This window comes from Haliotis rubra, unplaced genomic scaffold (genome assembly GCF_003918875.1).
Source record: "Haliotis rubra isolate DU_JTF1 unplaced genomic scaffold, ASM391887v1 Scf70, whole genome shotgun sequence".
Taxonomy (NCBI): domain Eukaryota; kingdom Metazoa; phylum Mollusca; class Gastropoda; order Lepetellida; family Haliotidae; genus Haliotis; species Haliotis rubra.
Window position 1 is genome coordinate 2338112 of NW_025767413.1, and position 27895 is coordinate 2366006.

At 38.9% G+C, this 27895-nt stretch overlaps 1 protein-coding gene across 4 annotated transcripts; it reads left to right on the forward strand.

The window, feature by feature from the left end:
• The first annotated feature begins 1780 nt into the window (after positions 1-1780).
• LOC124258820 (trace amine-associated receptor 4-like) lies at positions 1781-27895 on the forward strand. 4 transcript variants are annotated; one of them, XM_046692912.1, is made up of 2 exons: positions 1781-1934; positions 24804-27895. In XM_046692912.1, exon 2 carries the CDS (start codon positions 25274-25276, stop codon positions 26336-26338), a length of 1065 nt encoding a protein of 354 aa, XP_046548868.1. In that variant the 5' UTR covers positions 1781-1934; positions 24804-25273; the 3' UTR covers positions 26339-27895. The 4 variants fall into 4 exon arrangements, with proteins under 4 accessions (XP_046548868.1, XP_046548871.1, XP_046548869.1 ...); XM_046692915.1 differs by lacking the exon at positions 1781-1934 and adding an exon at positions 5596-5925; XM_046692913.1 differs by lacking the exon at positions 1781-1934 and adding an exon at positions 18467-18735.

Here is a 27895-nt window from a genome sequence, read left to right on the forward strand (position 1 = left end):
GTATTGGGATGTGGAAGTTTTGGGATATAACCGGCTACATCTGCACCCGTAATATAAGGGAGAAAACGGTCAAGGCACTGGTCACTAATTATTCTCGGTAAATTCGATATTCCACTTCATAATGTGTGAAAAAGGATGTAAAATGTATGTGCTTTCTATCCGCCAAATATCCAAATATACTCTTACAAAAAGTAGGGGAACTCCATTTTTTATTTACGATTGAAACAATTCGGAGATATATCAGAGTCAATCAAGGTTTCAAGGTTGATATGATAATAATGAATGTTTAGGGAGTGCATCACCACCTGCACCTCCTTATGACCTCTTGGAAGGTGATTGGTTAGACTAATGCTTAGTCTCTGAATATATATAATTTTGATAGTAACATACAAGCCCATTTAAATTGAAAAGGAGCCCTAGGGAGACCAGAGATTGAGGAAATCTAGACTCGCTTTATTTAGGGCTTTAGCACTGCAGAGAGGGCTTGGCAGTAGGGAAAATAATGGGGTTCAGGGACTGTGAGACAGACTAGTGATTGGTGTATGACGTGAAATTTGCATGTGTACGATTGTGGGGAGCACCTGTGCAAAATATTGCACATATACGTGTTATACACTACAAAAAAGAAGAAAAAAGGGGTGGTGATAAAGAGAAAGTGGTGGTGTGTTCATAAGATGTCTGTCTTTGAAAAGTTTGTTAATGCTTATAGGTCCTTTCCAAATTGAAAGTTCAGGTTCCCCTACATTTTTTGAAGGGTATATTTTGACTATTTTTCACCATGAACTGATTAAGGATGTTTTATTATGCCAGGCTACTTTCGTATTGCTGACATATTGATTACGGACACAATACAGTTGTGAGAAAATATTTACTCACTTCACAATAGCATGTAAAACGAAAAAAGGTTATGTTAATAATATGTTAAATACTTCCCTGTATCAATACAATACAATGTCATTCACAATTTGAAAGAAGCACAATTAAGGAAAACTACCACTTTCCCCTGACAACATCAATACAGAACAATTCAGTATCACTCAATTACACATACCTCGGAAATGCACGGTGCTTTTTGGTATTTATCATATATCATGTGTAAACATAGCATGCAGACATATATCCCATACACTAATATATAAGTTTGTCTACGTTAAAAGCCTACAGACATATTGTTTATATAGCTAGGGATTACAACAAGAACAAACATAATAAGAATGTCATTAAAGGTGCTAAACTGTCATATAACCAGGCAGAGGTCGGTTACATCTCTCCTAGTGTGTCTCCCAGTCCCCGAACCGCGTTACATTCCCTACTGCCAAGTTCACCCTGTAAAGCTAAAGCCCTATATGAAGCAAGTCTAGATTTCCTCAAGTGAATCTCCCATATCACTGGGGCTCCTTTTCAATTCAAATAGGATTATTTGTTACTACCGAAATTATATAATTAAATATTTAGAGACTAAGCGTTAGTCTACATCTTGTTTGTGTAGCTACTTGTACGTTATTAGCTTCAATCATTTCTGAAACACAGCGCCTAAAAACCGGGAACAACCACTGTATTCGGATTACAAAACGTGGGGTTACGCATATCGCCCGGTCTGTGTGTCATGAATGATAATACGGTTAACCCTTTGTGCGTTATGGAAGAGGAAGCGGCGAAACGAGCTATATAAATACAATAATTCAGCATGATTACCTGTGATTTAAAGCATTTCAGTCATAAGACATAAAGGGTGTAAATGTTTGTGTTTCTGTAAAAGGAGGTGTTTAGTTCACCGTTAGACTGTTAAACATAGAGGGTTAAGGACGGGGGATATGGTAGGCTGGGACAGACAACGCACTCAAGCAAAACAAGACAAAATACTGAACTCCACTGGTACAACGAGTCGTGTCAATGTAGAGCATGGGAATACGTCATGGCGTCGACGGTTTAAGGTAAGAACTTCGCATTTTCTCGTAACACAAACGCATTTGATTCTTTTATGTCCATTTGAAACATAGTAGTTCTTGCCCGTTCTTTTCTTTCCTGGTTAAGGCACCTGTATGTATTCGTGAAGGGTTGTAACAACAGAATTAAAAAACAAAACAATACGTTACCACAGACGGCCAATTGGGTGTACTTTCAGAAAAAAAGTTCATAGTAAAAAATAAATAATGAAAAGGAGCCCTGAGCTGTGGAAATCTAGACTTGCCACATTTTCTAGACTTGCGTGGGCTTTCTTGGATATATTTGCTTCAGGGTCTGTATGACAGACTAACATGGAAGTCAGCAAGTTTATGATTTTGGCTTCCTTACTGATCCAGTACAGTATTCAATTTATTCATAGTTTGAATGTATGATTGTCTATTGTGGCAAAGTTATTATGGGTTTTCGCCATACGTTAACATGTATACATGTATATGTGTAGCTGTTATACATGGTGCAGCTTCATGTACGGTATATGTAGAGAGTGTTCTTTACAAAGCAGTGTAGTTATGTAACTTGAATGCGACATGCACATGTGTGTAAGTGTGCGGCTTACAGGGTTTTGTACACTTTGTGCATTAAGTACCATCTTGTCTTCTCTTGAAGTACACTTGTTTAAAGTGTACACGCATCATAACTAAGACAAAGACAAGACAAAAATTCATCAGGTAAAAAACAATGGATTATGGTTATGATCATTATGCATGCATACACATAGCGAGTAGGTGAGGTGAGGTGAAATTGGGTTTTACGTCGTGCTTGAGAATATTTCGCTCATATGACGACGTGCATGTGCGTGTATGTGTATGTGCGGCTGCTTGTACTAGCCCAGACTTAAGCTGTTTTTATAGTGCTAGCCCACTGAGATACCATGCCGCAGTGAAGCATGAATATCCCACTCAGACACATTATACTGACTCCGAGCCGACCAGTCCTTGCTGTACCCATTAATGCCGAGTGCCAGGCAGGGACCAACAAGTACCATATTTTAATGTCTTTTGGTATGACGCGGTCGGGGATCGAACCCGCTACCTTCCGCTCTCCGGGCGGACGCTCTAACCACTACACCACGGAGGCGGTCACACAGCGAGTAATTAATGTTGACTGATTACAGCCCATGAATGAGGCTGTTCAACTTAGATATTTAGTTAATTATTCTCTATCTTTAAATGTATATATTCATGATATAATAATAAATACTCTTAGCGATACTGAATGATTCAATACTGCTTATTACAACAGATGAATCACCATAAACATATTTGTATTAACACTGATATGATTTGATAGATAGTGTTCACGAATAGCTTGATACTGCGAGCAAAGGCGTAAAGGCAAATTAGTGATGAACTGTATAACTGATTACTATGAAGTGATGACACCAGGTGTTGGCAAAAAGGGTAAGCGTGCAATATCACAATAAGGATGACATTTACAATGACTGTCCCCAACGCGCACACTCAACACGGAGTTCCTCTGAGGTGAATGTTCTATGATGCCTCGACAAGTTGTATTTTGTGATGGCCTGATGTTTGTTTTGTTTGTTGTTTAACGCCGCACTCAACAATAGTCTAGCTGCATCACGGCGATCTGTAAAACCAGTCAATCCAGTGATCAACATCAAGAGCACCGATCTACGAAATTTGAATACGATGACATAAGTCAGCGAGTCTGACCACTAGATCCCGTTACTCACCTCTTACGACAAGCATTGGTTGCTGAAGTCCAATTCTAACCCGGATCTTCACGGGTCAGTGATGCCTGAACCTAAATAACATAATATTGCAACAACTGGCGACCTTGGCAAATCAAGTTCATAGTTTTAAGATATACTTATATGTTCAACGGGTCTCTGTTATACCATGAAGATTGGCAGTTCTGTCGACGGTAGGATCCCATTGGAAGTACAGTAGATATTACACTGCTAGCCAACACCAGCTCATCACTAACATAGCCCCGTTCGTTCAGGTGCTATTATACACCGTGAAAGAAAGTAAAGTAACACTGTCATTAACAGGGTGATATCTCTCACTCACTCACACACACACACAGACACACACAGAGAGAGAGAGAGAGAGAGAGAGAGAGAGAGAGAGAGAGAGAGAGAGAGAGAGAGAGAGAGAGAGAGAGAGAGAGAGAGAGAGAGAGAGAGAGAGAGAGAGAGAGAGAGAGAGAGAGAGAGAGAGAGAGAGAGAGAGAGAGAGAGAGAGAGAGAGAGAGAGCTCCCCTACACACAGCGCGCGCACACACACACAGCGCGCCCACTGTCACATTGATATTGTTTGTTTGTTGATACCCTATGTTTCAGCATGCCCCCCCCCCCACACACACAGACACACACACAGACACACACACACATATATATACTGACACAACACAACAACCAATTATTTCATTATCCATTTCACACATTTCTTCATTAGGCTCATATATTCACAATAGCACCCGCCCACATATCTATATGCATCATAACCGAGAGGAACTCAAGATACTAGAGGTTCTTGCAGATAGTGATAAGGTTTATGTGTGTGAAAATATCACCTCGACCATTCCCACTGTAGGCTGTGAGTGCCACGGCTGGCCACCCATGTAAGCCAGGTGCTCCTTGAAGTAGGGGGCAATCCACCAGGAGTTAAATACAACTACAAATTAACTACTTCGCTTTGTTTGCAATTTTAAACACATCTACTTGTCACCATTGTGAGACTAGGTTCCATGAAGTAGTTCCATCTCCAGCTTCAGCTTGATAATAACAAACGTACATTAAACCAACAGAAGATATAATTATCTCCATTGAAAGTATGTGACACTGAATATATGCTTTAGTGATCAGTGTACACATAAACATCATTGCAAACACAACCATATTCACATGTTATCGTGTATTCCTGATCGAATAATCGATAGTGCAAGATATGCGAGATTCTATTTGTACGTAAATATGGAACCACACATTGAAGTGAAGGTATGTAACATGTAATACTCAGTACATGAATTAAAATGATTATCATTATAATATCTTGCATATTTCAAGGCTCATCTGCCCACAGCTTTGTTTGTTAATGCCTCACTCAGCAATATTCCAGGTACATGACGTCAGTCTGTAAATATTGGAGTTAGAATCTAACAATCTAGTGATTGACATAATGAGCATCAAGCCACTGACGCTATTATGTGTTTCGGACTCATACAGAGGTATAATTATTCTTCAGAAATGAAGAAACACCATTGCCTTTGTGTAAACGTACGAAGTTACAATCCCAAAGTGTTTAGATCTGTCATTTTACAAAAGTTAGGGTGAAAATTGTTAGAACAATTACACGCGTGCACAGTGGTAAATTTAATGCCAATATTACTACAGCAGACATTTTTCCAGTCAATTTTAAGGTATTAGCAGTTAAATCCCACAGCTTTCGCTTGCGTTTTGAAGCGTGACTTAACTCGTTACACCCTGTGTAGGACATATTGACACTCCAGCAATGTAGAGGCCAGCGACAACAAAGCCAGTTGACACAGCGACTTGCATGAGCCCTTGTAAATCATTTTCGTTTCCGCGTTCCCTTGCTGACTCACAAATTGTAACATACAGTTTGGTCTTTGTTAAAGGGAAGTCAACCTGGTCTTTCACGTTTACTATCCCAGGCGGTTTAGCCGAACATGTTCCGCCGACTCCTTGACCTTGTCTCCATCAGGTGAACGTATGAACAATACAGTCAACAATCAAATGCTTTTTTTGTGACGTGTCTGGTAATATATACTCCTGAGGTCATAACTTTAGCAAGAGTGAAATCGCAAGGAGGTATCCTGCAGAGGACATTAGGTTAATCTGGATCCGAACACTGCACTTGCTCGGACGTGTTTGGTTCTGCATTGTCGTCCTCGCCTTGAGGAGGCACGGCATGTTAAATGTGAGCTAAATAAGCTCCGGTATCCTCCTAAACGACACTGGAAGGGCCTCTGGTGAGTATATAATGTACGATGTTGATAATGTTTCCTTAACGACACTGGAAAGGCCTCTGGTGAGTATATAATGTACGATGTTGATAATGTTTCCTTAACGACACTGGAAGGGCCTCTGGTGAGTATATAATGTACGATGTTGATAATGTTTCCTTAACGACACTGGAAGGGCCTCTGGTGAGTATATAATGTACGATGTTGATAATGTTTCCTTAACGACACTGGAAGGGCCTCTGGTGAGTATATAATGTACGATGTTGATAATGTTTCCTTAACGTTTCCTTAACACTGGAAGGGCCTCTGGTGAGTATATAATGTACGATGTTGATAATGTTTCCTTAACGACACTGGAAGGGCCTCTGGTGAGTATATAATGTACGATGTTGATAATGTTTCCTTAACGACACTGGAAGGGCCTCTGGTGAGTATATAATGTACGATGTTGATAATGTTTCCTTTAACGACACTGGAAGGGCCTCTGGTGAGTATATATATGTTGATAATGTACGATGTTGATGATGTTTCCTTAACGACACTGGAAGGGCCTCTGGTGAGTATATAATGTACGATGTTGAATATGTTTCCTTGACGACACTGGAAGGGCCTCTGGTGAGTATATAATGTACGATGTTGATAATGTTTCCTTAACGACACTGGAAGGGCCTCTGGTGAGTATATAATGTACGATGTTGATAATGTTTCCTTAACGACACTGGAAGGGCCTCTGGTGAGTATATAATGTACGATGTTGATAATGTTTCCTTAACGACACTGGAATGGACACCTCTGGTGAGTATATAATGTACGATGTTGATAATGTTTCCTTAACGACACTGGAAGGGCCTCTGGTGAGTATATAATGTACGATGTTGATAATGTTTCCTTAACGACACTGGAAAGGGCCTCTGGTGATGTATATAATGTTTCCTTAACGACACACGATGATAATGATGTTGATAATGTTTCCTTAACGACACTGGAAGGGCCTCTGGTGAGTATATAATGTACGATGTTGATAATGTTTCCTTAACGACACTGGAAAGGCCTCTGGTGAGTATATAATGTACGATGTTGATAATGTTTCCTTAACGACACTGGAAGGGCCTCTGGTGAGTATATAATGTACGATGTTGATGATGTTTCCTTAACGACACTGGAAGGGCCTCTGGTGAGTATATAATGTACGATGTTGATAATGTTTCCTTAACGACACTGGAAGGGCCTCTGGTGAGTATATAATGTACGATGTTGATAATGTTTCCTTAACGACACTGGAAGGGCCTCTGGTGAGTATATAATGTACGATGCTGATAATGTTTCCTTAACGACACTGGAAAGGCCTCTGGTGAGTATATAATGTACGATGTTGATAATGTTTCCTTAACGACACTGGAAAGGCCTCTGGTGAGTATATAATGTACGATGTTGATAATGTTTCCTTAACGACACTGGAAGGACCTCTGGTGAGTACATAATGTACGATGTTGATAATGTTTCCTTAACGACACTGGAAGGGCCTCTGGTGAGTATATAATGTACGATGTTGATAATGTTTCCTTAACGACACTGGAAGGGCCTCTGGTGAGTATATAATGTACGATGTTGATAATGTTTCCTTAACGACACTGGTAGGGCCTCTGGTGAGTATATAGTGTACGATGTTGATAATGTTTCCTTAACGACACTGGAAGGGCCTCTGGTGAGTATATAATGTACGATGTTGATAATGTTTCCTTAACGACACTGGAGGGCCTCTGGTGAGTATATAATGTGCAATGCAGATAACGTTGATATTGCAGCAGATGGAATGGTTCCCACTTCAGCATAAGCCAACTATCACGCTACAAAATTGTACCCTGTTCAATATGCTAAGTGGTCTATTTGTGATTTTTGCATCAAGTGAATGAACTTTTAAAACACTGAAATCATGGTCTGATTATACTGATTCTATTTGTTAACATATAAACAAATAGGATAAATATGGGATTTAATAGGATCGCAATACTGTAAGCATTCAATTTGAATCCAGTCTGCAACACCTACAGTGTTGGACACATATGTATGTATATACACGTATAACCTGACCGATAAAATTCGGGCCAAAGTTCATCGAAATATTCATCAGCATTTATAATATTAGTATAGAAAGCAGGAATATACAGGGGCAGATATCCGATTCGTGCATTTTAAACACGGACGTTTCTGAAAGCAAAACGAATTTTTAACAACACGGACACTAACTTGTGAATTGTAAGTCAAATCAAAACACAATCAAAATACGTTAAAAATATACGGTTTCTGCAAAACTATCCCCAGGCATCAAGTGTATACTTCCTTTAGTACGTCAGTTTATTATATGGGTTCTGTGCTAGGTTGGTTCCCTTATACATAGGTTTGTGTCTATTACCTCGTGAACCAGTATATCAAAATATATTGAAATTCATTAATTTTCATTTCTTAGTGGAATCTTATACACAGAAACAGCGTATGAATTAATTTTGAAGAGTCCCTGGCCAGGAGGGTTAGTTAAGTAAAAATGTTGCTAGAACACATCACACTTCACTGGCCCTTCAAAATATCAATTTCAAAATGCACATCCATCAGAATTAGTGTGATGTTTGGCAGTTGAGTGAGTGAGCGAGTGAGTTAAGATTTAAAGTCACATCGGCAATATTTCAGCCGTATCGTGACTAAAACTAGTTCTAAATTCATAATACATACATATAATATATAAAACCCTGTCAGCAAAGGACAGTAAAACCACTAGATTATCACAGATTGAGTTAAAACTAGCTTGCATATATCTTTGTAAAAGTACAAAACAATTTTTGGACAATACAATGTAAAAATGGGCTATAGATCGCCAACAACTGAAGGTAGATCACCATACTAGGAACCATGGGGACTTACATTACTTTTGCTACCTGCATGGATCCTAGCTGGATTTACACCATCCCTTCAGCCGATGGCGATTGTAGGAAATTTTGCAAACAGTTAAAATAACTAAAATACTACGTTTAAAATGTGATAACTTATATATTACTTTGAAAGTTTGGGGGCTTACGTACCCTCTCAGGAGGACAATATTTTTACGCTACTTCAACCCCCTTTGAGTGTACAGCCACGAACAATAATAAACTACCAATAATAAAATATTTAGCTATTTACAGATCAGTCAACAAGTCTAATTCTTTTAAAAATTCAACTATTAAATGATAACTAACATTATAAAAAAGGTCCTTCAATTTTTGACATTGAAATACTTATCCCTTGTGTTTGGAAGTTGAAGATGCTGAGGTATTGACGCCTCTTTCGCGCATCCCTATTAACATCTTTTCTACAGCACCATGCCAAAAGTGTTGCAAGAAATATGGCTGCCACTGTATTTGAGCTGAGATGGCCGTTAGGTATTTGGATACAATTTTTACACTGTTTACATCAAAAAAATAAATTTTGATATGGGAACATATTTTAGGGGTTACTTTTTCACCTAGCACCTACAGGAAGTAGGTGGAGCAGACGACATCCTGTTTACTCTGGAGATGAAATCATGGCTGCTGTCAGACTGACTGACTGACTGAATTTTGGTTTTACGCCGCTTTTAGCAATATTCCAGCAACATCACGGCGGGGGACACCAGAAATGGGCTTCACAAATTGTACCCATGTGGGGATTCGAACCCGGGTCTTCGGCGTGACGAGCCAACGCTTTAACCACTGGGCTACCCCACCGCCCTCTGCTGTCAGAAGAGAATTGACTACCAGGTTGAAAGAAAGGTTAATATTTTTGAAACAGAGTGGAGAAAAAAAATTGCAACATTGCTAAGATTTTGGGGATACATGAATCTACTGTCTGTAGAGCCTGGAAGAAATCTTCTGCCTGCGGTTCAGTAGAAAACAAGGCTAGAAGTGGGAGGCCCAAATTGGCTGACCAGAGAAGTGATCGCCGACTATGTCGTATGGTGCAAGGTAATCGTAGGCAGTGTTGGATAGATTGGACTCATGAATTCAATAAGGTACACAGCCAAGTATTATCTAAAAGAACTGTTCAAAGAATATTTGGATAATGGTTAATAGAATTAAAATTGTCTCAGCAAACTGCAGGGGTCTGGCAGAAAAACAAAACAGACGTGACATTATGAATATATGGAGGAAACGTAAAGCCTCGATTATATGTTTGCAGGATATCCACATTTCTGAAAAAGATGAAAATATCATTAGAAATGAGTGGGGAATTAATAGCATCATAGCTCCTTTTAGCTCAAACTCTAGAGGTGTATACGTAGCAATCCTATTTAACAATGATGTAGAAATAGACATACACAAATACAAGAAAGATGCTAGTGGTAATTATATAATTGTTGATACTAGTGTTGATGGTACAAGACTGACTTTAATGAATGTATATGGGCCAAACAAAGATAACCCTGCTTTCTATAACACCCTATTTGGTGCAATTGACGAATTTGATAATGAATCGATGGTACTTTGTGGAGACTGGAACCTAGTCATAGATCCTTCAATAGATCTAGAAAACTATAAGCATGTAAATAACCCTAATGCTAGAAATATAATTATGGAGAAAATTGATGAATTTAATCTTGTTGACATTTGGCGTGACCTCAATATTGATGCCAGGAAGTATACATGGTGGAAAAAGAATCCAAAGCAGCAAGCTAGACTGGACTTCTTTCTGGTCTCACAAGATATATCAAATGTAACTGTTGATACTGCAATTTTACCAGGATATAAATCGGACCACTCAGCCATTACTTTAACTTTTCCCTCTGACAATAAGTCAAGAGGGAGGGGCTACTGGAAATTTAACACATCTCTTCTACGAGATCATGAATACGTTAAAATAGTCAAAAATGAAATTGAGGCAACCAAAAGACAATATGAAATTCATTCTGAAATCTGCGAGATTGATGATATTGATTTAAAGTTAAACATAGATGATTGCCTATTTTTGGAAACTTTGTTAATGAATATTAGAGGTAAATCTATCTCGTACAGTTCTTTTGTGAAAAAAAGAAAGAAAGGAAAACACTTTGGAATTAGAATCTAAAATAAATGATCTAGAAGATACGATACGTGGCAATTTGCAAAACATTGACGAAACCATCCTTGCTGACTTGTCAAAATATAAGTTAGAATTTGAAAAAATTAAAGAACAGGAAATTAAAGGATTGCAAAATAGAAATAGGATCCAATGGTATGAGGAAGGAGAAAAAACCAATATTTTTGTAATCTAGAAAACAGAAACTTTGTTAGTAAGTCTACCAGTCTTATGTCTGATACAGGGGAAATCATCACTGATGGAAAACGTATATTAGATAAACAAAAGGCCTTTTATCAGGATTTATTTTCTGAACAGCAGTGTATCGATGGCCGTGAAGGTGCACAGACGTTATCAGACTTGAACACCCCTGTCCTTCCAAAACTTTTACAAAATGAACTGGAAAAGCCTATTAATGCCAATGAAATTCTTAAAGCAGTTAAATCAATGCAAAATAACAAGAGTCCAGGCATTGATGGCTATTCAATCGAGTTCTTCAAAAAAAATTGGCTGGATTTGGGAAAGTGGATTCTTAGATATATAAATCAATCTTTTGAAAATGATCACTTGACTTTGACTTTGAATAGGGGTGTCATAACTTGCATACCTAAACAAGGAAAGGATAGAAATTATTTGAAGAACTGCGCCCTATATCTTTGTTAAATGCCATTTATAAGATTATAAGTAAATTACTTGTATCACTAATAGACTGAAAGTTACACTTGACCATCTGATACATGACAATCAAACAGGCTTCATCCCTGGTAGATGTATCAGTGAAAATATAAGACTGTTATATGATATCATGTTCGAAACTAGACAACAAAATAAGAATGGCCTTTTACTATGAATTGATTTTGAAAAAGCGTTTGACACAGTTTCAAAAACATTTGTTAGCAAGGTTTTACAAAAGTTTGGATTTGGTCCATACATGCTGAAATGGATATCTATCCTAACGAAAAATGCTACCTCCTGCATTATCCAAAATGGACATCTCTCCGAATTCTTTCCTAATAATAGAGGCTGTAGGCACGGGGACCCGATCTCGCCATATCAATTTTTGTTTGTAGCAGAGATCCTAGGTATCATGATTCGTGCAAATGTAAGTATTAAGGGTATTATCTTGAATAGCAAGGAATATAAGCTAGGTCAATATGCTGACGACACCCAGTTCTTTTTGGATGGCTCCGGTGTCAGCCTGAAGGCTGCTATGGATACTCTTTCTCTCTTCTATCGCATGACCGGACTAAACATAAATGTAGACAAGACAAAAGCCCTGTGGATTGGAGCTATGGCTAACAGTAAAGATATAATATGTAGTGAATATGTCCTGGACTGGCACTCAGGGAACTTTGAGGTTTTGGGTATTGTTTTAAATGCTGATTTGAATGACCTGTGGGTTATCAACACCAGGAAAAGGCTAAATCGAACATTCTTGGGAATCGGCGTAAAAGGAAGTTGACTATTACTGGGAAGATAACTGTTATTAAAACCTTGGCTGTATCTACTTTAGTACACATTGTTACACCACTCCCTAATCCTCCCAAATGTTTCATGGATGATATTGAGAAAATGTTTTTCACATTTATCTGGAGTGGTAAACCTTATAAGATTAAAAGGAGGAATATGAAGAAAGGACTACAGGGAAGAAGGAAACAGGGTGATTGATTTAAAATCTTTTATTGCTGCATTGAAATTAGCCACTATTAAGAGGTATTTTAACAATGACGTTAATAACCCTTGCAATGTTCCTATTCATCAACTTGCTCAGATTGGCTCAAACATTGATCAATTCTGCACTGTGCACAACCCATATTGGAGAGATGTTCTTCTATCTTGGAAGAGATACAGAAGCCTATTCAAAACTGACGAGAATGATCTGTCTAAAATACTCTCTGAGACCCTCTGGTTTAATCACCAGTTTGTTGATTCATCCTTTTTTTCTTAAAAGTTGGTTTGAGTATGGAATCACTGAAATTAAAGACCTCTGTAATCCTGCCGGTCTACTTTCTTTTAATGAGTTTAAGAACAGATATCCAGTTAGAGGGACATTTTGTAGACTTTTGAAAAATATCCCTGTCTCAAAGAGACATACAGTCATTAATTCTATTAATGAGAATCAGAATCTGGGTATTAATGACACAGTGTATGAACTTATTATACCTTCAAAAGGTTGTAGAAGGTTCTATGACAAATTGATTAAAATATGTGAGCTACCTGATGTGTGCAACAAGTGGGAAAGTATGACTCTGATTACATTGCCTTGGAGTATTGTTTTTACAAACTATAGAAAGTGTACTCGGGATGTTAAGTTATTGGATTTCCAATGTAGATTCATCCACAAGATTATATATACTGAAAAAGAATTGCTGAAAATGAAATTGATTGACAAAAATATTTGTACATTTTGCAAATCAGAACCAGAAGATATTATCCATGTTTTTGTCTCGTGTGAACATGTTCAGATGTTCTGGAGCAAACTAAGGATTTTTATCTAAAACACTTTTAGCATTGACATTGTATTGTCAGATTTCACACTCCTGTTGGGACTTATCACTGGCTATGATTTTATTAACAACATTATTCTCGCTGGGAAACCATTCATATATGTCTCACGTATAAACAACAGACGGCTGCAATTGTCACGATTTCTGAAATCAATACAGCATATTCTATTTGTCGAAAAATACATAGCTAAGAAAAACAACAGAATTTATAAATTTCACAGAAAATGGCCTAATAGCTTTACTTCGAACTTTGAAAATCTGCAAGTCTCTGGGCCAATAAATAATCAGCTCCAACATGCCTATGACCCATGAGTTTGCGGCTGGAGGTTTGCACTCTGTCTTTCTATACCCATCCTTTCACACTTTGAAATTAGTAACTCTTTCTTGTCAATGATAACCAAATATCCTATAATAATAATATACCTGATCTTGTACTTTTGGATAAAGCCAATGAATTTATTTATATCATTGAATTTTCTGTCCCGTTTGACAGCAATGTGATTGGCAAGATTCAGGAAAAGCATACTAAGTATGCGGACCTCGCCTTTGAAATGTCTCGCTTGCATCCCAAGTACACTGTCGTCAGGCTCCCCATTGTTCTCGGTGCCCTTGGTTTGGTATCTACTGATCTCTTGGCGCAGATCAGGAGAGTGCCCGGGTTCTCCACCGGGAGCACAGCCCTTCTGACACTCTGGGTAATGCAGAAGGCTGCAGTGTTGGGGAGCCTTCACATTCTCCGGAAGTTTCTTGGTGCGTTCGACTAGGCATTGTTTCCTGGGAGAAGTCCCATTCGCTGTCTGGGCTGCGTGTAGAGGGGGCGAGCGCCCTGAGCTGATGATGAGCCTTACCAGCCTGACTGTGCCAGGATCACCCGAACTCTCTCTGCTGCATAGTATCTCTAATCTGTAAAACATAATAATAGTAATTACTCAACATGTCGGTAACCTATGAGTTTGTCTCTGGAGTCATGTACTCCCTGACTTTTGTACCTATACTTTTACTCTCTGAAAATTGGTATCTTGTTGTTGCCAATGTATAACCAGCTCTAACGTGCCTTACCCATGGGGTTTGCAACTGGAGTCGTGTACTCCCTGATTTTGTATACCTATATTATCACGCTTTGAAAATTTGAACTCTTTGTTGCTGATGTATAACCAGCTTTAACATGCCTGTAACCCATGGAGTCTCTTGCTGGAGTGGTGCACTCCCTGACTTTGTGTACCTATGTTAGCTCACTTCGAAATTAGTAAATCTTTGTTGCTGATGTATAACCAACTCGAGCATGCCTGTAATCCATGGAGTCTGTTGCTGGAGTGGTGCACTGCCTGACTTTGTGTACCTATGTTTTCACACTTTGAAATTAGTAAATCTTTGTTGCTGATGTATAACCAACTCGAGCATGCCTGTAATCCATGGAGTCTGTTGCTGGAGTGGTGCACTCGCTGACTTTGTGTACCTACATTTTCACACTTTGAAATTAGTAACTCCTTGCTGCTAATGTATAACTAGCTAGAGCATGCCTGCAACCCATGAAGTTTGCTGCTGGAGTCATGCACTCCCTGACTTTGTATACTAGTATCTATATTTGTTTATGTTTGGAGAAAATCTGATGAGAAGTGGAGACCCGAGTGTCTGAACGCACTGAAGGTACTGGCTCGGATTAGCTGTATGTTTTGGGGGTGCATAACGAAGGAGTGCTTTGGAACACTTGTACCAGTTGAGGGTACCCTGAACTCACAAAAGTATATTGAAGTCATTGATGAACATTTATGGCCTGTTGTAACCAAAGTGTTTGGAAATAATGAATTTATTTTCCAAGATGACCATGCTACACCCCACAGATCAAGACTGACCACTGAGTGGAAAACAGCAAACAACCTCACTACTTTTGTCTGGCCTGCACAATCTCCAGACCTCAACATTATAGAAAATGTGTGAAAATGTGTCAAACTTAGACTTAAAAAGAAACCGCCAGCCTCAAAACACGCCAGGACCTCATAGACTGTGTAACTAAGATCTGGCAAAGCCTGACCCCAGTGTATATATCTAGTTTATACCAGTCAATTCCACTGAGATTAAGAAGTGTAGGGATTCAGAGAGGTTATATCACCAAATACTAGTCAAAACAAGGTTAGAAAAAAAATATTTTAAAGTCGTATTCATTGCTTGAAAATTTCAGGTGAGAACCTCTCTTTAGAGCGGCCGCCATTTTTCTTGCAACGCTTTTGTCACGGTGCTGCATTTAGCGATTTCCTTTGTGACAAGAGGAAAATATATCTACCTTTGCGGATAGACTTTAACACCTTAATAATTGACTTCATTATATTCATGAGCATTAAATAAAGAACAAATTATCCGTGATTTTTAGCTGGCGAGTTGGGATCGCTTTAGCAATATATTATTGGTCTGATTCACAATCAGCTAGCATTTGCTAGCGGGCCAGTAGCTATTTCGAACGCTGCGCAGAAACATAAAATACAGAAGCTGGTGGAATTCCCTGTCAGCAAGACATATAAACCGACTGCCCTTTCGACAGTGCCATTTAATGACTGTCATCGTGTTTCGTATGTCTGACCCTTCCTGGAGAAGTATCATCTCTATTCTATGATGATTATTTGTACATCTGGCAGTTGTTTCTTAGAAGCTGTTTACACGTTGTTCGAAATAGCATTATCTAGCCTTGCATTACCACATGGAAAAGGCTGCGTTATCAACGATGATTCAGTTGTTTGATACAGTGTTGGTACGTTATGAACAATGATACATTTTTATGGTACAGTGGGGCTACGTTTTGCACAATGCTACAATTTTATAGTTCAGTGTTGGTACGTTTTGAACAATGATACAGTTTGATGGTACAGTGTTGGTACGTTATGAAGAATGATACAGTTATATGGTACAGTGTTGGTACGTTATAAAGAATGATACAGTTATATGGTACAATGTTGGTACGTTATGAAGAATGATACAGTTATATGGTACAGTGTTGGTACGTTATGAAGAATGATACAGTTATGTGGTACAGTGTTGGTACGTTATGAAGAATGATACAGTTATATGGTACAGTGTTGGTACGTTATGAAGAATAATACAGTTTTATGGTACAGTGTTGGTACGTTATGAAGAATGATACAGTTATATCGTAAAGTGTTGGTACGTTATGAAGAATGATACAGTTATATGGTACAGTGTTGGTACGTTATGAAGAATGGTACAGTTATATGGTACAGTGTTGGTACGTTATGAAGAATGATACAGTTATATGGTACAGTGTTGGTACGTTATGAAGAATAATACAGTTTTATGGTACAGTGTTGGTACGTTATGAAGAATGATATAGTTATATGGTACAGTGTTGGTACGTTATAAAGAATGATACAGTTATATGGTACAATGTTGGTACGTTATGAAGAATGATACAGTTATATGGTACAGTGTTGGTACGTTATGAACAATGATACAGTTTGATGGTACAGTGTTGGTACGTTATGAAGAATGATACAGTTATATGGTACAGTGTTGGTACGTTATGAAGAATGATACAGTTATATGGTACAGTGTTGGTACGTTATGAAGAATGATACAGTTATATGGTACAGTGTTGGTACGTTATGAAGAATGATACAGTTATATGGTACAGTGTTGGTACGTTATGAAGAATGATACAGTTATATGGTACAGTGTTGGTACGTTATGAAGAATGATACAGTTATATGGTACAGTGTTGGTACGTTATGAAGATATGGTACATACGTTATGAAGAATGATACAGTTATATGGTACAGTGTTGGTACGTTATGAAGAATGATACAGTTATATGGTTTAGTGGGTCTACATTGTGAACAATGAAACAGTTTAATTTTATTGTGTGAAATTTGTAGATGGGGATCGAAATGAATATTATTTCAATTAACACTTATTATGAATAAGATTTAATCACATACAATATACAATGTACATTAGTATACGTGTACGAGCACACGTGCCAGTGTACTGAGCACAAGTGATTGAGTTTGCAAGGATGTACCTTTTCGCAAAGTGTTCAAAGGGTGTGCACACATGCTTAGATATGACATTTTGAAGGTACTTATACCTGGAGTAATTACATTCATAATTACATTCACACGCATACGAACACATACATGCTTTAACGACATTTAATTAACAGTAAGGAAATAGTTTTATACATTTGCCTGTTGGTGGAACAGTTTTGGATGCAGTATATCGACATTCAATGAACATGCACACGTATGCATGCATGCATAAAACTGATATAGTTGTTTTTTTAAAAATCTGCTCACGCTATCATCAACACCAACATTTATTGATGTATTTGTATTTAATGCTGATTAACATCATTGTTAATGCGTCTTCATTTTTCTCATTCACTCTGGAAGACGATGCTGGATACTACTTGAAACTGAGTTGGTAAGGACTGTCTTAAAGGACATTTTGAGGAGGGGTAGCCTTGCAGTTGAAGCTCTCGCTCGTTACCATCCCTCGCCATTCCGTACAATGTAGGAATTCTATTCCTGCTATGCCCTCTGGAATATTGCTAAGTTCGGTGTAAAGCCATTAATGACCCACAAAGGACGTACACAATATTGAAAAAAAGAATAAAAAATATTTCCCTTCTATTCTTTCATAAATGGGAACATACACTAACGATATTGGTAATATTTCCGGGGCAGTTGCCTAAATTCGATAGAATTGTTGTTGAAACCGATACATATATTCAGTTTAGTATGTATATTGTTGGCTTCAGTGACATGTAAATGACCCATGCTTACAATATTCAATCACTACCTATAACTAAGGAAATAAACAGCATATCTACCAACGCCTATCTTCTATGCCAATATAATCCACGTCTGACCACGGCAATATAAAGTTACCTCCGTTCTATGTACAGTCAGGCCGTACTGGCGGGATAGATAAATAGACCCCATCAGTCTACTTGACATTGCCTGACAGCTTAATGAATCCACAGCTCGACGAGGTTATCACTGTGATCTTCCTCGCTCGGGGCGCAAGGGTAGGACATCATGGCCCTGACAGAGATTATGTAGCGTTGTACTCTGGTCACTGTCAACAGTCGGTTGTGTTGTGGATAAAACATGAAATACATGCACTTTGATCGCTCATGTTGGTCTTACATGTGTGATGATACAAGGCAGGTGCTCTCTGGGATGTAGGCACACGGAGGTAAGGCTTCACGATATGCCAGGTAGTCATCATGGCGAAGGTGTGTTTAGACATATTCTGTTTTATTAATGTTCTTAATAATTGTTTTTAATTGTTGTCATTTTGATATAGTCCTTGGTGTTAGTCCCAAAGATTTGTGTAATGGTTATGATTTACAAATAGTAATTAGCAGCACAAATCATTACTGGAGTGTTTTATTTGATAGGGATATGTTCCGCTTCCATTACATACTGAAATAAGGGTGAAAGCAAATGCCAATAGCACCGTGTTCAGTAAAACACCATATTTAGTTTACTTAAACGTCGATTGATTTTTCAATAACGCAGGTATATTTCACTTTCTTATTCTTAATCTAGGGAACTTTCTTAACGCAACATAGATGCATACATATTGTGTCAACCTCTCAGCATGACGTAATCCTATTGCAATGTGTGCTATTCAAGTTTCTCGCATCCACCTCAGATAATGACACATCAGTGATACGGATATAGATAACCCATTTCACAATCGCAACAGAGTACATTGCAAACAGTATACAACGAATCATCACTACACGGGGCAATACGCATACCTGTCTGTCACTCGTCCTTGTAGGCACTGTATTGCTTTACTAAATTACAATTCTGTTTACTGTGACCTTTAGAATGTGTATTCGATCTGGTGTACTATTAGCTATTATATACCACCCATCAAAAGTTTAGACTCACTTAAAGCACTCACTGTAAGTTATGTATATATATGTGGTTACATCGAAGATTAATTTCTCCACGAACTTTGGGGAACCAACTGCAAACCTTATGCAGATGAATTTCACGAGGATCATGCATCAAATTGCTGAAAAGCATGTGCAAATATCGTGCATGTGAACAGATGCGTTTTGGTGTAAAGTTTGGTTAAGAATTAGCCAATTTTCACTAAGTTTCATCATTATTGAAATGACAATAATCTTTTCAACGTTACGCATTTGTGTTAAAATACATCAGTTCATGTGTAAACACTACATTTAAACAATATGGAATATTTTGCAAAATCTAGTTCAGAACAGTTGATTGAAGCAAGTGGCTACATTTACACTAGTGAGTCTAAACTTTTGGTGGGTAGTATATTATAAATATACTTATATTGTATACGAAACTGTTATAGATATAGTGCAATCTTCCTTGACCGTTTGCATATTATTCCGTTTGCAAACTGAAATATAGATATATGCTACGTTTGTCTGAAATGTTAGAAAAGTGTGAACATGGGCTTAATGGTTGTCCTTGGGCGTCATACCTTAATTGATACATGACACTAATGTGCTGACAGGCTATTAATGTTCCAGGCAATGTTGTATGACCATCAAGTGGTGTAATAGCTGCCCATATATTTAGGATGTGTCTCACAACGGGTAATCAGTTATCGGCATTCATGAATTCCCTAAAATGTTGCATTCTCAAATTACGTCATTCATCTAGATGTTACATGATATAACATAACGTAGGTGTGCATGTGCCACTCAAAGTTTTCAGGAGATCAGGTTTGATGACACGAATGAAACCAACAAATAAATAATATGCATACACAGTGCCATTTGGAAAGTGGTCAAATGTAACATATGTTATATTTGGGATTACACTTTCTTAGTAAAGAACAGATTCTATAGCTAGTACTTTTGCTTGGTTGAGTCCCATCCGCGCCCGCTGTCAGGCATCTAATCGCCAGCACATAAACCACATAAGTCAGACGCCTAGCCCCCTCAGCTCAGTGGAAGCCGCGGTGGCTGAGCGGTTAGGCGTCTGACTTAGTGTGTCTGACTCTGAGGGTTTAGGTTCGAATCCCGGATGGGACTCAGCCAAACATATGTTAGAATCTGTACTTTACTAAGAAAGTGTAATCCCAAATACAACATATCATATATGTTAAATAAAAACAGATTATCCTGGAACAGCATCTTTATTGGGTACCCCCATAACACCTGTGTTTTATAATGAACGAATATAGCCGTGCATGATTTGTATAAGTTATTTACAAACCTTTTGGTGTTTTCGTGACACAATCGTAGTACATTACTATCAGAGAGCATAATAACGTGTGTCACCGAGGATCGTAACAACTGAATGCTCTAAATACTCCCTCAGAGCCAAAGACATCGTTTGATAACGGAACGATTTTGTAAAGATATGCACCAACCCTTCACTCTGCAGGTCTCAGCCAACGTGTGGTCTTCACGGCTTGAATTTTGTATCAGCTGTTGGCATCAGCTAACCAGTGAGATGTAGGTGGCCTTAGGCGTACAGACAACGGTAGACTAATGCTTAGTCCCTGAATAGATATAATTTTGATAGTAACAAACAAACCTATTATAAATTGAAAATGAGCCCCAGGGAGACCAGAGGAACCTGGGGAAATCTAGACTTGCTTCATTTAGGGCTTTAGCACTGCAGGGAAGGCTAGGCTGTGGGGAAAATAATGTGGTTCAGGGACTGTGAGACAGACTAAGACAACGGGTAGACAGGTTTCTCCTGATCGCCGCATTTTGTCATCAGTCCGTGACTGCCATCGCACGCAGAAATGGACACGACTGACCTGTCTGCTCAGCCTCCGTGAGGTTGGTATCGGAAAGAAGCATTCGCATGTCACTGATTTAACGTTACAGAAGGGCGAGTTTGGATGAGGATGAAGATCATGTCAACTGGACAGACCTGAACTGGGTTCCAGTATCTTTCACTGATGAAACTTCACAGATCGTCGTTCCCGAGTGTGGTGTAGACAAAGATATAGTTATCAGGAGTCTAACCTACCGGTAGTTGATCATTGCCACAGTAGAGGTGGGCGATCATGATGTGATGAAGGATCGGTCCAACTCGAGGAACTGACCTCCGCGGTGTGCACTTCAGGGATTCACGATGTTTACGTGAGATTGTATGCTACTGGAGCAGTTTAACCGGACTTCATCCACCAAGAAGTGTCTGATACCAACTTAGAGCAGGAAGCCATTGTCTGCATGCCTTGGTCAGTTTGGTCCCTAGTCCCCATCGACCACACGTGGAATCCTAGTCTGTCTCACAGTCCCTGAACCACATAATTTCTCCTACTGCCAAGCCCTCTCTGCAGTGCTAAAGCCCTAAATAAAGCAAGTCTAGATTTCCTCAGGTCTCCTTAGGGTTCCTTTTCAATATAAATGGGCTTGTTTGTTACTATCAAAATTATATATATTCAGAGACTAAGCCTTAGTCTAGTGGAATCCCATCGACCTCATGTGGGATCAAATGCAATGCATCATTCTGACTGGTTACATGTGCCCGGACCGACTCCTTAGTTCAGTGGATACAGTGCTTGCCTAGATAGCTCGATTCCCGGTCTCATGATACATGTACAAAACCCCAACCCTTTATGCAGCCAGCACTATGAACCAGCCTTAGTTCGGACGAGTACAAACACGCAATCACGCACGTCCTTATGCACGCACGAATCAGGAACGAACTTTCTTCTGATAAAACGAAAGATGTTTCGTTTTTCAAATTTAAAATCCATGCATTTCATGTTCATGATCGTTTATCTTTGATACTGTGGTGGGCAAATGTCCATGAATATTTATCGTATACTTAGCAATGTACAACATATGCACATGTATTGCCCTCTCTGACACTGTAATGACATATGAGTCTTCTTCGCACAAGGCATGGAGACGTACATGAAAGACCTAAGTATCGGTTTACTGCATACATTACACTCTTATCAGGTGTGGCTGGCTGCAATGAAAGAAGTAGCGACATCCAATATTCAATAATGAACACCCATTGCAGATTGACAGAAGGATATGATTGCAGGTTACATAGTTCACATGGGGTGTCAACACTAAATTATATCCACTGTCACAACGGTACAAAGAGATGAGCGATTAAGATTGGAATTGTACGCAGCGTTTACGAACGTGAGAACTGGGAGTGGTCTTAAGGATTTGCGTTGATAAACGTAGGGCTCAATGGCTTCCAGATTAATGATTACTGGTAATACTGCAGTGTTCATGTTTGATCTCATATCAGACCAAGTAAGATGTGACTACTGCTCTAATATGAGTTTTTGCTTCAACAAAACGGTAAATGCTCGTCGACGTTCTCGGCCTAGATTTTCGAAGCTCTCTAAGCGCTAAGATATTCGTAAGTGCCATTCATTAACATTCACTTACGACTATCTTAGGGCTAAGAGAGCTTCGAAGATCTAGGACCTGGTCCATAACTTGATTGTCTCCCTTGTGTAAAGGCCGACGACAGGTGTACTGATGTACGCTGCAGTGAAACAACACAATCAAACTTTTATTGCAAATTGTGACAATGGCGGGTTCTGCCGCGAACAACTGTTGTTTAGTGACAAGTTGTTTTCCAAACTTTGTTGTTATTATACCCAGCAGAAGCTATTAAATAGACTGTCGAGACTGGATGTTCTCCTGCACTTGTGTTTAATATTTGTCGAGCAACCCCGACAAAAGATACACACTTGCACATAAGTAGGAGGCTGCATAATCGTATTTTGTTGTTTGTACTGCATGAAGGGCTTTAAATGTATATCAGCTATCTATACGACATCTTAGTCAACATTCTGCAACCTGACAGTCCCTGGGGATACCAGGTGTACGTTAATATAAGCTTATTGTTCTTATATTCACATTGCTGAGGTAACCACGTAGGCCATGTTGGATTTTTCACAGTGATTCTTACGTCTGGCGTAAGAAGCCGAGATCTTGTTTCATTCAATTTTAGCTGGCGCTGACGCATAGAAACATTTACAGTGTTTACGTATCAACCGACAACTGCAAACTGGGTCTACGGGTAGTCTAGTGGGTAAAGCGTTTGCTCGTCTCGCCGATTAATGTTCGATGCTATTAAAGTTTTGAAGTTCGTTCGTTGTGTCACCGGTCGTAAATTGCCTTGGATTATTTCAAAAGCCTTTAAACTCACTTTCATTCAAATTCTACACAATTCACGTTGATTTTGGATTTTATTCATGTGAAAACTGTGAACATAGCATATCTTGAACAATGATCCTGTGAATAAAGCGAATAAACCCTAACGTTTCACAAATGGTAAGAAACATTCGTGAAACGTTGAACTCAACTCGATTTCCATTATAGTATTAACTTAAATTGTGTTTATGAATAATGCCAATAAGTGTTTGATTCATGCGTATTCTTCTCAACCAGTGACACTGACAAAAACACATGCAAAGGCAAAACAATCACTGCACAGAAACGTATGTTGAATCAAAGTAGGGAATGACATCAGAAATGATTTTATCACTGATGCGTGTTCCACATATCTACCATACAGCAATTTGAGATGGGGAATAAATACCAGTTTACTGTAGAACCCATTCTGTCTTAAATAATACTGCGAGTGAGTGAGTGAGTGAGTGTGTGAGTGTGTCATCGCTGGGCAACCCCATGGAACTCATAGAGACAAATTAAGGATACATTCAGGATGCTCTCACACCCAAGGGACATAACTCTGACTACTCTGGCTGACGGGTATCAACGTGTATAATATTGGCGGTCATCACCATACACCGAAGTGTAGGTGTGGCTTGGTGTTTAGAGCAAATCAAATATGATTTTGCAGTGGTTTAAACTAAGGCAGTTTGTTATTGATGAGTGAAGAACATACTGTGTTTTGGAGTAATGAATGTGACGGAAGAATTTCGTTCAACTTGGTAATAAACAAACCAGCAATGATATTAAATCTCTTGTGGTAGTTTTTTTTCTAGTGCTAAACTTAAGTATCTGTAGAAGGATTCTAAATAATTAATGATAATATAAACATATATTGTGTAACTTGTGTCCAGAGATAACTATGTGAGGTATGATTCATGTATGAAGGGCAATAGATGACATGAATATGACTATAATAACATCAGTATTCCGGGCATTTTACCCCCGGTTCATAACGTGCATTTTCCTCAGATATTAGGATAAGCGATATATACGTCAGTGGATTAGTAGATTTCAAGATGTTTACATCATACCAAAGGATTGGGTGCATATTTTAGCGGATATCTGTGCGTAGCATGCTTATTATATATATATGTTAACTGCTATATATGTTAAACTGTGGTTTGTATTGCTTGTTTCAGGTGACGAGAAAACACTCAAAGGGAGACAACTCAACCCGTACTCTAGGCCGCCTTCATATTAACAGTGATTCATGGGCCATTTTACGAAAGGTCATGCCACTGCAAACGTTGTGCCACTTCGTCGGACATAATTATAATGCCATGAATTAGGCCATAATGTCAACTGGTTAAGGAATTTTCAAAATGGTTAATTAAACCTCTTGTATTCAAATTCCAAAACACGACGACATTCCCTGCAATCACACACCAGTAACAGTGTGCACTTCAAAGAGACTGGACTGATATTTAGTACAAGAAAAAGATATTTTATTAAAACATATATATCTAAATAACAGTCCAAATGGAGCCCAGGACAATCCTTTATTTCTAGAGCTGAGAATATCTCGACTTGCAAAATCATTCTAGGCATCAGTAGCACACCTGTTTTATCTATTCTCTTGGATCTGGAAGACAGACTAGAAGGAGACAAAATGGCGAACATGTCGCATAGCAACGTGACGTTACAGGAACTTAACGACGCCATGGCAATGCTGCTCATACCCGCTATGGTGTATGTGGGTGTCATGATGATAGTGGGCTTCGTTGGCAACGTTCTCGTAGTGTACGTCTTCCCAACGAAACTGACCACCAGTACCCAGAGTGTCCTGATAACCTGCCTGGCAGTGTTTGATCTTCTGAGCTGCATAATCGCCATGCCTACAGAGATAGCGGACATAAGGTTCTTCTTCATGTTCGAGTCCGTGTTCGCCTGCAAAATGTTTAGATGTGTCAACACCTTCTGCGCAATGTGTTCCATACTCACTCTCCTTGGTATAGCAGTTGATCGCTACCGGAAGGTGTGTTGTCCTCACAAGAAACAACTTGGCATTAACCAGATGAAGATTGTCATAGGTGTTTCAATTCTCTTATCCGCTTTGTTTTCATGGCCAGCTATTATGATATATGGTATCCGATCAGCGGACACTGGTGTTGAGCACTTGATTGGTAAAGACTGTTCCACAAGCGATGCTCTCAAACATACTCTGTATCCTCTGATCTACAATGGCGTCCTGGCTTTGTTATTCATTATTACTGCTGTTGTGTTGTGTGTCTTGTATTTCTTAGTGTGGCGGACTGCTAAGAAACATACCAAAACCTCAAGACAGGTTGGTCAAAACACACCGTCAACTGGTACCACTATGGAGTTGTCGTCTGCGGATAGCGACGGAAGTGTACCCAACAAAACAGGGCATAGTCCGCGTCGAGGTATGACGTCACAGAGACGGACCAACAAGACTACCACGATAGCATTCATGGTAACGATCGTATTTATACTCAGTTTTGTGCCTCACCTATCTTTAGTTATTGCGAGGTCTACCGTTAAAGACTTTGACTACAAACTGGATGATGTTGGCACTGTATTCTTTAATATATTCTTACGCTCATATTTTGTGAACTCGGCAGCAAATCCCATCATCTACGGTGTCATGAACGTCAGATTTCGCCGTGAGTGTTGCAAAGTGCTGAAAAATGTGTTTTGTTGCGGACGATTGTGATGTACAGAATAGACAAAAAGGATTACTTCTTCAACAGTGTCTGTCCCGGATGAAAGGATTACAACGGAAATGACGTAACATGACAGGTGATGGATCATTATTATTATTGAAATATTGTTTCAAGTGGATCAGCTCAAAGCAACTACTTCGCACCGGCTATGTGAAATGAATTCATTATATCATCAAGACAGTAGTCATGTTTTCATCAGTTTAAGCTGAACATGTTTAGAAGAACCGCGAAACTCCATATGTTATGAACGTCCATAAACCTTTAAAGGGAGACAACCCGTTTCCGTGGATTACGATCCGGAATGTGTTATCCGGGCTGTACTCCTGGTTACTTCACAGCCCGGATTTTAGACTCTCTCACTGCATCTATATATTATTAGAGTTATATTGATATCGAAAGGGGAAATAAGTTTACTGGGAGCTACATGCACCTATATAAGAACAAAATGTTTTTATCAGTATCAAAATTTGATATACAGTTGCTTATGTAGGAGTTACATGAAGAGTGAATGAGTTTGGTTTTAAGCTGTGTTTACCAATATTTCAGCGTTATCACGACGGGGGACACCAGGATCGGGCTTCACACAATGTACCCATGTAGGAATCGAACCCGAGTCTTCGGCGTGACGGGCCGACGCTTTAACCACTAGGCTACCCCACCGCCTAGTTACATGAAGAGGGTACAGTGAAATTAGTGAAACAATGAAATTTCGTTTGAGCGGATTGTTACATATGTATTTATACACATGGATAATATATACACAGGAAGTTGGCAAATGCGGAAAGGAAAATGTATAAGGGACATGCTTGTTTACAGGCTGTACACAATTTTAACAAATCACAAAATGCTTATTTCGTTTTCATGTTAACAATGAGAACTAACTACGGTTAATATCAGCACACAAGTCATGCTTGTCTTATACTTCCTGGAATGTGTGTCCCATGCCCTGTCTCACTCGTTGCTGTACATATAAGCACCTATTTGAAATATTGTAAATATACACTGAAGTCCTCTAATTTTGAGAATATTTCGTAACTGATACTTCTATTGCTAATTAATGTTGGACGTCGTTGTGTTATTTTCGTATTTAAACATTTGAATGAAGAAAGCCACTTTTCAATTTTGTAAATGTATAATGTATACAACAGCTAATTCGGCATGTACCTCATCAAAATATTTAACTTAATATACTACAACATAAAACGACTATTTACGTGTATTTCCGAGCTTGACATTTTACATTGATACATAGTGTGCAGCATATATGTGTGTCCACAGAGACACCCGTTCTTCCGGAAACACCGCCTTGTGGCTGGTAATGGTCACACCCATAATCAAGGCCTGGAAGGTCAATAGTATTCTGCAATCATAAAGTCTTCCACAGCAGAATGCATACTCTACACATGTGCCATACATTGGATTTAATTGTCACTAGAACTGATGACGTTGACATCCAGTGTATCGCCTGGATGCGCCATGAGCATGCATGAGTGGGTGGACATTGGCGCTTTACAAATATCCACTATTATTAAAATGTCAAGACTGAT

Coding starts and splice junctions, on each gene's coding strand:
- LOC124258820 (XM_046692912.1), top strand. CDS start 25,274: ATGGCGAACATGTCGCATAGCAACGTGACGTTACAGGAACTTAACGAC.